This window comes from Melanostigma gelatinosum, assembly GCF_949748355.1.
Source record: "Melanostigma gelatinosum genome assembly, chromosome: 1".
Lineage (NCBI taxonomy): Eukaryota > Metazoa > Chordata > Actinopteri > Perciformes > Zoarcidae > Melanostigma > Melanostigma gelatinosum.
Genome location: NC_136634.1, coordinates 5,933,830 through 5,945,528, shown reverse-complemented (window position 1 = coordinate 5,945,528; position 11,699 = coordinate 5,933,830). Strand labels below are relative to the sequence as shown.

The window sequence follows — 11,699 nt, the reverse complement described above, 5'->3', positions numbered from 1 at the left end:
AGTAATAAAGTAACCTCAAAATTGTACAAAATTGTACTGTATTGAAGAACATTATAGAGCCAACTTGAAACAGATGGTTTTGCATCATCTAGCCAGTGCTGTAAGATTGATAACCGTGCACAGTACCATAGAATACTAAGGATTCTTTTATATCTGTTTAATACAGGTGAGGCAGCGTCTAGGCCTAAAATGCATTGTAGAGGATTGAGCTCAATAGGACATTGTGTTATGGAGGATATTTGGTTACCAATTTCAACCCAAAACCCTGCAGCTGTGAGTACTTATATTGCTTAAAGAAAACAGTTTATGGTAAATGGAACTTATTTTTTTCCTCTTCAGCTGACAGACCTGGTGGATGATTGTCTCTATCTGCTCTGGTCCTTGACCTTCCTTATATTGGGCTATAGAGTTTAAGAAACTGCGTATTTGTAAAAATCGGAAGAAGTGAGTCTTGGGTAGCCCGTACTCTTCCTGAAGTTGATTGAATGATTTCATAGTGCCACCTTTATAGAGATCATTTATTACCTTAATCCCATATGTGTTCCATTCTTTAAAACCAGAGTCCATGCAAGAAGGAGTAAAATCGGGGTTATTAACAATCGGTGCATAAAAGGAGTATCTTCTATTGCTGGAGAATGCCTTCTTTACCTTTATCCATGTGCTTAGGATGCTACTTATTATAAAGTTGTCCCGAATGCTCGATGCTCGTTTAACATTATTTAAGAATGGTATGCTTGACAATGAAAACGTGTTACATCCTTGCAATTTGGAGTCTAATTTGAAGTATATGTCTTTCTGTCTGTATGTGGGTGTGTCCTTGCAAATCTCAACAACCGTTCATCCGATGATGTGTATGTTTTCACAACATAGGTGTGCTTTTCCCATGTGAGCAACACTGTATTTCACCTGGCTTGATACTTATAACACTAACAACGTCACCGCCAGTAAAGTACCTCCGCCACTTCAAAATGCAGCCTTAAGTTCCTATTTTGATCCCAGGTTGTTGAGCCAGAAGATGATTGGCCTCCGTTTATGTGGCATTTGAATGGCTAACCCCTATCTGATATGAATGATATAAAACTACTGGGATCATGACTCATCCACTGCTGCAATTATCAGCATATCTAAACAGCAACTGTTTAAAGAAAGGCCTTCAAGCAAACTTTGATACTATTGTGAGGAAAGATTAAAATGTCTTTGTTCGTGTGTGTGTATGTGTGTGTGTGTGTGTGTGTGTGTGTGTGTGTGTGTGTGTGTGTGTGTGTGTGTGTGTGTGTGTGCGCAGTATATTTAAGCGGACAAACTCCTAAATACCTGTGTTTACATGTGCAGGTCTGTATTTTTTCAACTGGCTGTTCTGACCAGATTGCCATGAAATTAGCTTTGTAGTTTTTGGATCCTCGGAGTATAAATTCATATATCCTTTGCTGTAATGCCACATTTAGGTCAACATTTACTTTTTTTCATAGGAAATGTCAAAGTCTAACATGTTTAGATGCCCATGGAATGAACTGAGCGCATTAACAAACCCTCCGCATACTCAATGGGCTCTCCTATTGCACCATCTTGTGTGCAGTGTCAGCTTTGCACACAGAGACAGTGCCATGATCTAAGAGGTGAGGCTCAAAGAAAGTCAGCAGTCTGTTCCGTTCAACACTGTACTGTGTGGTGCAGCCTCCAGGGGGCTTTTGTGCCGATGCTTTGGCTTCGGGCTGGTTATGTTGATTGTGGTTTTTTGGAATGTTTAAACATGTGGTTAGAAATGTGCTTTTCACTAGTTTCAGTAGTATTATACTAATACCAACCAAGTGTCAGAAAGATGGAAAAGGTTGTTTTAGTGTTTGAGATGAAATCAGTTAGGATTGAGACACAATATTTGGTTATTGTAAAACAGCATGCAGCATTTAGGAGGATCTTTTGGCAGAAATTGAATATAATATTATTTTTATTTGTCGTGTAAAGTCAACTGGAATTAAGAATCATTGTGTTTTCGTCAGCGTAGAATGAGGAGTGAATCAGGCCATGAGCGTTTTCAGGTCGACCGCTTTAGTTGTCCTGCTACACGCTTGGCACTGGGAGAAGCTGCAGTTGGTTGCAATCTGCAACCTCACCGCTAGATGCCGTCAGATCCTACACACTGCACCTTAAAGGATTTTTTATTTTAGTTCAAATTTCATTAAATTACACATTAATACCCCAATCCCTGCGAATTTGTATTGTTTATTCATCATTAACGCCGTAAACATTGTGCTTCATTTGACCAAAAGGAAACTAACTGCCTCGTCCATTTGATAAAACTCCTTTTCCTGATTAAGTTTAGGTCAGGGTAAAAGTTAGGCATGTTTTAGTTCAGGTTGGAAGGTTTGTTGAACCTGATTTCTGTCAAATCAAGTGTAAGTGTTCTTTCTGCGTGTCTTCCTCCTGCTTCACCAGGCCTGGAGCGAACAGCTCCCAAAAAGAGCAGCGAGAAGTTAGCGCCCCCTCCCTCTGCAGTGCCAGCTCCTAGTCTGTAATTCTCCACGGTTTAGACATCTGTAGGCATTTATCTCCAACCACAGGAGGAAAATAGTAAGTTGGAAGCTAGAGGCTGTGATTTGGGAGCGTATATATAAAGTTGCGAGCAAAGGAGAGGCTGCTAATATGAAGGAAGGTCTGGAGGAGCGGGACACCCAAGTCATCAAAGACGAGGGGCGAGGAGCAGGAGGACTCATGGAGCAGCAGATGTAGTCTCTGCATTGCTCAATGGCATCTCAGAATGTGTATTTCACATGAAAGTAAATTTCATCCTCTGCAATCACATCTTCCTTGATTGCATGCCTGCCCACCTTTCTAATCGTGTTCCACTCCTAAATGTAATAATTGAAAGACAAGCAAGTGTTGTACCAATTACATTTTTTTGTATTGCATTCTATTTGTTCTGTGGTTTTGCAGTACAGCATACATCTGTGATGAAGAAGCTAAAGGTTTCCTGTGGCACTAACCATCCAGCAGACGGCTAACATAAAATGGCAAGTCTTTCTCAAAACGTGTGCCATTTCATCTGCAATAATTCCTCAGACTGAGAGCAGTTTGAAATGATCTCGTCCTGCTGCCCCACATTGCTGCTGACGCCTCTGTAGTGGTCAGCCTGGGCGGCCCTGCCTTACAAAACGAGGGCACACTTAAAACTGTTTCCTAAAACGGGACGTTCTGTATATAGTTGGTACAGCAGCAGGCTCACAGCTGGGATGGAGAAAAAAAACTTGCCTTGCCCGATCCCTCAGACCCGCCCCAGAATCAAACCTAAGCCTGAAATTATTTATTATGATTGAGTGAAGGTGAAGCTCAAGGAACTGAATCTCTTCATCCTCGTGCTCATTAGCTGAGGATGGATCTGAAAAAGAACAAGACCTTGAAATTGTTTGTAGATAATTTGATAAATGAAGTAAAAGCATCATGTGAAAGAAAACAATTCAATGCAATACTGAACAGTATCTGGTTTATTTAGCTCACTCACAAATGGTCAGCAATAAGTTTATGTAAAATTAGAACACTTAACGCAATAAAATACGACTAGAAATACATGAATAATGACCAAAAACAGATGTATGTTGTCACAAAATGTAAAAAGCGGCTGAAAGAAGACAAATAAGCGTCGATGGGAGGTGAAGGTTGATTATCATTTGTAATCATCGTGACATTCAGACGTTGGCTCCACAATCCTCTGTTCTCTCTGCTCTTTCTATCCGGACTATCCGGAGATAATTTCAGCTGTCATCAAAATTTCCATTGAACATAAATACAATAAATAACAACGAAATGACCCAGAGAAGCTGCTTGCTCAATCTCTGAGCCGTTCACTCCGTTTGTTCCCCTCTTTTCCATTTCAGGCTGTTCACAGTCTTTGATCAACACATTTCTAGTGACCGTGTCTGGGCGACGAAAAATAACAATAAAAATAGAATAAAAATTCTGATATGTGTTGACCCACTATATCAAACATCGTGTTGCGGTTACTGAACATGAACTTTTATCATTAGTTTTAGATCAATGGTCCGAAAGTATTATGTTTTATACATTTCTTTATATGCGTCTGACACTAATTGAATGTCCTGTTTTAGTCTTTTATTGGCCAGAATGTTTGATACATTAGTACTGGTGCATCCCAAAGACGACATTCTTCTCATACACAAACCAAGTCTTGCTTTTCTTTCTCAGCACTTAGGATTATGTTAGTGCTGAGCAGATTTCAGCTCAGATAGATTTCCTTTATCGCTTGACTTAGATTGGCTAAAAACATTTAGGAGCGATTATGTCAGCCCTCATCTGCTGAATCCAATACCCTCTCCCAGTTATTGTGAATGGGTGGACTTTGAGACCAATTAGTTTGTGTCCCCCCCCCCCCCTCCTTTGCCTCCATCTACCAGCTGAACAGCTTCATAAAGTTTTGGAAGCCATCCTCTCCGAAGAAGTCGAAGGAGCCCTCGGAAGTGCCCAGGTGGATGAGCAGGAGGACGAGCAGGACGACGGCCAGAAGTGGAATCAGCAGGTTCCAGCCGGCTGCCAGGATGTTGTACCACTTGGCCTTGTCTGAACACTCCTGGGCCAGCTGCAGGTTGCCCTGAGTCTTCTGGTCCCTGGCCTGCATAGACACACACACACACACACACACACACTCACATTATTACATGCAACCACTGAAGTCAGTATTAACCAATACAGAAATGATTAATCAGTGTGTTTCATAAAAGCTTTAAGACAGTAGAAGACATAAAAGCTGTGACTGTACTTCATGGTCCAGCTATTTCTGAAGACAATTTATATACAAAAAGAACAAAAATGCTGAGTATAGTGTCTACGCCCATGTACACTGTAAATATTGAGAGGACGAGGGCACACGGGATGTTCATAATGTTTAGGCGCGTCTTTGTTTACAGCCGGTTCATCGCAGCTTGTCCCATAATTCCAGATTTGTCCACATTGAGTGCAGATTCAAGGTTGGAGCAAGGCTGGAGTGATATGAAATCCTTGAGCTGCCTCTAAGTGTGTCCGTATATTTTGGAACGGACCAGACTAAGTCTTTCGTGAGCGCTCTCTAATTTCCCATGAGTACTTGCCCATTAACAAGATGCCAATTACGCCATTTTTAACTCCACAGCCAGTCACTGTCTTTAATTTGAGTGCTGAGCAAATGCTGGGCCTGTGATTCAGAGCTGCGCCCTATGCAGACAGATGAAAGATTCTTTTTTTAAAGACTTAAATAAAGAGTGAGCACACCCTTTTGTGGTGAGTTTTTCATAAACCTTTTTATTCAGGTAGTCATATCGTTTGGCCAATCCTGCTTTGCACGTGGCATTTTTAAGGATCTTTGAGTGGGAAAAGCTTTTGTTTTGGTTTACGTTCCTGTTTCTCCACAGTCCATTCCTGTGGTGAAGGGTGTACCAACTTTATGCCATCTGACGTGGGACAATAACAGCTTTCTACAATGTTTGAAACATTTGCGTTTACATGGCGGAACAAATGATACATTTTTGCTTGTTTTCATGGCATCACTCTAAGTCTGGCACTCTGAATTTTGCAATGCAAAATATTTTTTAAATACTTTTTAAAGTTGATATTAAAGTGTGAAATAAATCTATTTTTACAGGACAGTGAACAACAGCTTGACCCTTGTATTGTTTGATTCATCTCTAAAACATATAACGAGAGAGAATCCTTCAGTTATCGTTTGGACATCAGTTCAGCCTCATTCTATCTTCTTCGTTTTTGACACCTCAGTTACTTTCTTGCACGATTCAGTTTCTAAACTGAAACTTACAAGCTAAGTGTGACACAAAGGTAAAAAAGCAGAAGATCTCACCTTGATGGAGTAGACGAGAGCCATGAATCCCAGGCAGCAGAAGTTAACGTACAAGGTGTTGCACAGCGACCAGACTAAATAGTCCCGGGGAGGATTCTTGCCAGTGTTGTCCATGTTCACCACGGTGGATCCAGCCGGCTTACGGGCAGACTTACAGTTGGTGAGCGGGGTGCAGTCTGAGGGGAAGTTGTACGAGTGGTTGTCCATGGTTAGCGTTTAGACAGAAGATCCTCGGCTGTGGGTGAATAGGTGGGTTTGCAAACTGACGAGTCTTCCAGAAGCCTGTGCACTGTCCCTCTTTGGAAAGTAGTCCCCCCCCCCTTCCTTTATGAGAGGCTTATAAAGGCCCATGAAGAGGGAGGTGACCGGGAGAGGACGCATGGGCAGGGTCCTTTAATATACAGCAGGTCTGTGATTATGTGGTCAGGCCTGGGAGAGACTGAAATAGAGATACAGGGACACAGAAAGCGGTATGAGAGAGGAGACAGAAAAAGAGACAGCGAACAGAGACATGGGAGCAGTGCAAAGTCTCTTCCACCACCACCTCAGCTTTCTTAAAGGTCCTAGTGGTGGGGGTCAGGTGGTTGAGTTGGGCGGAGGTAGCGGAGCACAACGGGGGCAGCGTAGTGCAGTTCCAAGGCCTTGAAGGTGTTGAGGAGAAGTTCATCTGAAGATCTGTCAGCCAGAGGCCTTGACAGACAAGTCTGCGATGTGCATGGTCTCTCAGGGAGCTAACTGGCAACAAAAAGGTCACATTTTACACCTAACTTTATCTCCACAGTTACAAGATCTAAAATGAAAGTTATGCCCATAAATCATCCGGTCTAGTTTTTATTTAAATTTAAGCCTAAAAGCTTAATCTGATCCAATCTCTTCGAGAATTGGGTGGCGAAGACGACGGCGCACACGTTCATCATGATGAAGGAGCCAAACTATAAAGTATGAAAGGGGGTTTGAAAGGGGTTCGAAAAATGCTTCAGGGAAATTGCACCAGCAATCTATGTTTTTCTTCCCTCAATTTAATTTATAAAAACTCTTTAAACAGTTTAGTGGTTATATTTATGCAGAAGTGCCAACAGCAACATTTCTGTGAACACAAAAATGACTTTGATTAAACTATATCACAAACTGTATTGCATCAAACAATGCACCGATGCATCAACAAGTTGATTCTTGCTGTGTACATGGATGAATTAATATTAAACTGTATGTACTTGTATTCAGATTAGTTTGTTGCACCTATTGTATATCCATTAGTTTGTTTCTGCACTGTACTTTTTCTCTGGTTTATGCTCTGGTTCATGCTCTTAGATGCTTGTTTAAAAAAGGAGATGCACTTATGACTTCTGGTGACTAGTATATCTCTTTATTTATTCGTATGTTCGCAATTGGAAAGAAAGAAAGTGATATGTGAAGCAAAAACAAAAAAATGCTAGCAGAGGATGGTTTCGATCCATCGACCTCTGGGTTATGGGCCCAGCACGCTTCCGCTGCGCCACTCTGCTCCATGATATCGAATGACAGACAGATATAATATATAGTCTTTTTCTGAATCATTGAAGATGTATATTTATACGAATATGACGTATAGCCTACACGACGTGATATATGAGGCTCCTAAATGCATGTTCAAGTCACCAGCGACAAACTAAGATGCGGAGAAATAACCGATGTAGGCGAGACAATTTAGTTGTTACGTGAGAACCAAAGACTGTGTGAGAACCAGTGAACAGATAGCTAAGCAACTACTTGCTAAGTAGCTTCACAAATTCACCTTCGTTTTATTTGTTAAAATTAACTTGCGTATTTGGTCCAGTGTTGATTATTGTCATTAGACGTAGTGTTGACATCCGGTCTACCGTAGGGCTAGACGTAAATGGGCGGGCCTTAGCACTTCCTACTTCCGTGTTTTCAAATAGTCGGTTTATGTTATCTGCACCGAGGAGCCCTCTGTATGCTGCTTTTTAAGGCTTTTCATCTCTGATCCCGGGTGACTGACATGTGCAATCCTCTGGTACGGTGATCATTTTAGCTTTTGATGTCAGTCATGAATGCGATGTGTTTTACCCTCTTGTTTGATACCGCCCCGCTCCGTAGCGGGCCCGCCTCCACGTGACGAGCAGTATGGGTAGTGCGCTACATTAGTGGTAAATGAGAACGCTATGTTTGTTCATATAATGCATTTGTTTGGCAGTGTCTCTATTCTGCATCTCATCATCAGAGACGAGTTTGCATTACTGCAAACAAACCAAGAACGGTAAATGTCAGTCGGGTGTTTCAGAATGAAGTGAGCAGACCTGTCCAATTACACCTTTCCACTTCCAGGTGTAGGGGGAAACCAAACCAGTGATGATTCCAGTTACTGACAGTGAATCAGTCTGTACTCCATGCTCAAAGGCTTTATTTATCTGTTGATAGTAAAGAACCCTCAAAGAAATACTCCGGCTCCTCTACTTTGAAATACCAGAAATGGTTCTGATGACGTAAGTTTATAAATGGTATGTAATTAGTATTTAATAAGAAATCTACTTCCCAAACTAAATATACTGTGTTTTGCAGTTGTTCTTGTATGAACAATACACTCCTCTCAAATATACATATATATCTTTTATTTCTTCTGCATTTGTTACTTTGAAGACTTGAACTTGAAGAAAGTCCAAAGTGGAGATGGAGCGACGCCCACCTGTTGATAGCGTCCTCCAGCCAGCAGGGGGCAGAAGCTCTTGTAAGTGAGCCTGGTCTGATATTTAATGGGTTGAGAGTGAGCTATGATACAAACCTCTCGTCTTGTATTTAGATTATTTCCTGCAGAAATAAAGAGTTTAGTTAAAATAAATTATGCAAACAAAGAAAAACTCTGCCCTAATAACATATGTATTATTATTATATTACTTTATTATTGTCATCACAGTTCTAGCACCATTATTCTGTCAGTTTAAATGTAACCCTGTAACTCGGTGCAGTTTTTGGAGAAAAAGTAAAATGTGTAATAATCAGTGTTTTATCTTCAACAAACAATTTCATTAAAATTTTCTATGAAATAAAAAATTCAATGAAATCGTTTCAATTACAGTTGTTGGCTAACAAAGTTGCTCTAGTACTGCTGGCTGGAGTTTATTTGTCTTTTGTTTGATGAACTAGTTTTCCCAGGTGCAGCCTGGTGAAACGTAAACATGTTGTTTCATGTTGGTGATTTGACACTGAAAAGAGTCTAATATGGAGCTAAATCCAGGTCAAAGGTTTTGTTCACTTGAAAAAAAAATGTGAACCTGAAAGTTCAAAAATAGTCCAGGCTGTCCAAGCTGTGCAGGTAACCCATCATTCTTGCAAGAACTCAACTCCTCCTGAAGTTGCGCAAGAACTCAACTCCTCCTGAAGTTGTGCAAGAACTCAACTGTCAATGTACCGGTAACTATCGGTTTATTTTTCTCACCAAATTTCCAATGAAATGAAACACACAAGAGTTGGCTGTGGATATGGGAAAGAACATACAACACAACTACAGAACTACAAACATGGCTGAGTTTAAGGCTTTTGTAACACAAATGGAAAAGTATCTGTTTTGCTTGAGGATATAAGTTAAAAAAAAAGGTAAACAGGTTACAAATTGCGCTGTAAGTGTAAAGCACAAAACCACAAGAGTCACTAAGCCACAGCAGTAGGCAACTCTGAACACCATTTGAAATTTAGCCGTAGTGATTATAACTCCCGTAATTATTTCTCGCGTAATTATTTCTCGCGTAATCATATATGCGATTCACTTCTACGGCCATGAAGATGCCAACAATGATGCAAATAAGGCCGAGGAGGCAAATCAGGACTGTGGCCCAGATGTTGAGGCAGCGGGCAGTGGAGCCGTAGTGTCGGGCACCAGTCATGTCTCCAGCCATCTTCCGGTCTCTGGCCTGTAAGGACCAAAGCACATGGATTTTAGAAGTGGATTCATAGTAATGCTCGACCTCAAGGGGCCATAAACCGCCAACACTGACCCGAAGCTCAGTCTGATGAGGTTTGCTGTACTTCTACTTTGGAAATGAGATTTTCTCCTATTTCTTATGTATAGTTTTCTTCACATAAGTGTTCTGATTCTTCATATTTAACAATGTCCAGCAAAGTTTGCAACACATTTAAAGTTGTCTTTGATCTTTTATCTAATTTTTCCATGTTTTTATTTTTCCTTATTTGTAATTTTTTGTTTCAATATTTAAACTTTTCATCTTCAAGCCTAGTGATTTCTATAATCTCAGAGATGAACATTGTCTCCTAACTGCCCGTGCTCTGCATGATTCTTGTCATGGTCTAAGTGAGGGCTGTGCTTTGTCTGCAAAAATATGGTGAAACGTTTATTTTCCACGAACCCTATCTCTCCTTTGTTTAAAAACAGTGCTGCTTGAAATTGAAAAACAATTTTTCTTTCAATATTCTTTGATAGGCAATAGTAGAAGATTCCCCATGAATGAAAGTCACCTTGATAGAGTAGACGAGAGCTGCCAGTCCGAGGCAGCAGGGATTCAAGTGGAAAAAGTTGAAGATTGACCAGATGACATGGTCACTGGGGGCCTCCGAGGCGATGTTCACAGTGGTGTACTGAACCATAGGTCCTCCAGGCTGTCCAGGTTGTCCAGGCTGTCCAAGCTGTCCAGGGTATCCAGGCTGTCGAGGTCGTCCAAGCTGTCCAGGGTATCCAGGCTGTCCAGGTTGTCCAGGCTGTCCAGGGTATCCAGGCTGTGCAGGTTGTTCAGGCTGTCCAGGGTATTCTGGCGGTCCAGGGTATCCAGGCTGTGCAGGTAACCCATCATTCTTCCCCTGCAATGCAACATTCTCATACGGGTAAGTCACAGGATTCATGCTGTCAGCTCAACTGCAGTTTGGAGTGTGGGTTGCAGGAAGGTGTGCAAGAACTCAGCTCCTCCTGAAGTTGCGCAAGAACTCAACTCCTCCTGAAGTTGTGCAAGAACTCAACTCCTCCTGAAGTTGCGCAAGAACTCAACTCCTCCTGAAGTTGTGCAAGAACTCAACTGTCAATGTAACTATCGGTTTCTTTTTCCCACCAAATTTCCAATGAAATGAAACACACAAGAGTTGGCTGTGGATATGGGAAAGAACATACAATACAAGCCTTTTGGCTTCTTAAAAAAATCGGAACATTTTGTCCATGAAACAATCATTTTAATTCCCCCCCCCCCCCAACTGACACATATATAAAACATATTATACCATAGTTTTTGATGATTATTTTATGACATGCTGTAATATGATGCTTCATGATTCATTTCATGGCATACTATACTGTTACTTTTATGAAATACTATGCCTTTTAATAATTGTATATGACATACTACCGTAGAAACGAGAGTGTCGGAAAGCTGAGCGCAGGTGGCGAAAAACAAATCTCCAGGTTCACTGTGACATATAAAGAGAGACTTCGCAATTATAATTTGGAACTTAGAAATGCAAGGCAGTCATTCTTCTCTGACATCATAACCAAAAACAAGAACAATACACGCGCCTTATTTGCTACCGTCGACAGGCTAACAAACCCTCCAGTGTCGGTAGCTGCTGAGCTCCAATCCATCTGGGCATGCAATCAATTTGCCTCCTTTTTTACTGACAAAATTCTGAAAATTAGACAAGCAGTCAGTGCCTCCACACCAACCACAGGATATGTGTTATCCCGATCTCAGAATAACATCCATTCAAACATCATGACACAATTTCATTCAATCGAAATCGTACTATTGTGTTTTAGCATGCATGTGTATTGATTTCTGGGTGTGGTTGGCTCAATACTCTCAATGCTCTTGTTGAACATGTAGCTTTTTGATCAGCTCATCACAATTAGTCCTGCATTTATTCATAC

The 11,699-nt window shown here is 41.1% G+C and overlaps 2 protein-coding genes across 2 annotated transcripts; both read right to left on the bottom strand.

The window, feature by feature from the left end:
• Nucleotides 1–3,461: 3,461 nt before the first annotated feature.
• LOC306778854 (interferon-induced transmembrane protein 5-like) lies at nucleotides 3,462–6,131 on the bottom strand. The gene is made up of 2 exons (XM_079270572.1): nucleotides 5,840–6,131; nucleotides 3,462–4,621 (listed from the first exon to the last, which is right to left on the bottom strand). The coding sequence occupies exons 1-2, from the start codon at nucleotides 6,044–6,046 to the stop codon at nucleotides 4,400–4,402; spliced, it is 429 nt and encodes a 142-aa protein (XP_079126698.1). The 5' UTR covers nucleotides 6,047–6,131; the 3' UTR covers nucleotides 3,462–4,399.
• Nucleotides 6,132–8,837: 2,706 nt separating this feature from the next.
• On the bottom strand, nucleotides 8,838–10,702 carry LOC306796709 (uncharacterized protein). The gene is made up of 2 exons (XM_079295776.1): nucleotides 10,307–10,702; nucleotides 8,838–9,744 (listed from the first exon to the last, which is right to left on the bottom strand). The coding sequence occupies exons 1-2, from the start codon at nucleotides 10,685–10,687 to the stop codon at nucleotides 9,526–9,528; spliced, it is 600 nt and encodes a 199-aa protein (XP_079151902.1). The 5' UTR covers nucleotides 10,688–10,702; the 3' UTR covers nucleotides 8,838–9,525.
• Between the last annotated feature and the right edge of the window lie 997 nt (nucleotides 10,703–11,699).

Coding starts and splice junctions, on each gene's coding strand:
- LOC306778854 (XM_079270572.1), bottom strand. CDS start 6,046: ATGGACAACCACTCGTACAACTTCCCCTCAGACTGCACCCCGCTCACC. Junction 4,622..5,839: donor CTCTCGTCTACTCCATCAAG/GTGAGATCTTCT, acceptor GTGTCTATGCAG/GCCAGGGACCAGAAGACTCA.
- LOC306796709 (XM_079295776.1), bottom strand. CDS start 10,687: ATGAATCCTGTGACTTACCCGTATGAGAATGTTGCATTGCAGGGGAAG. Junction 9,745..10,306: donor CTCTCGTCTACTCTATCAAG/GTGACTTTCATT, acceptor TGGTCCTTACAG/GCCAGAGACCGGAAGATGGC.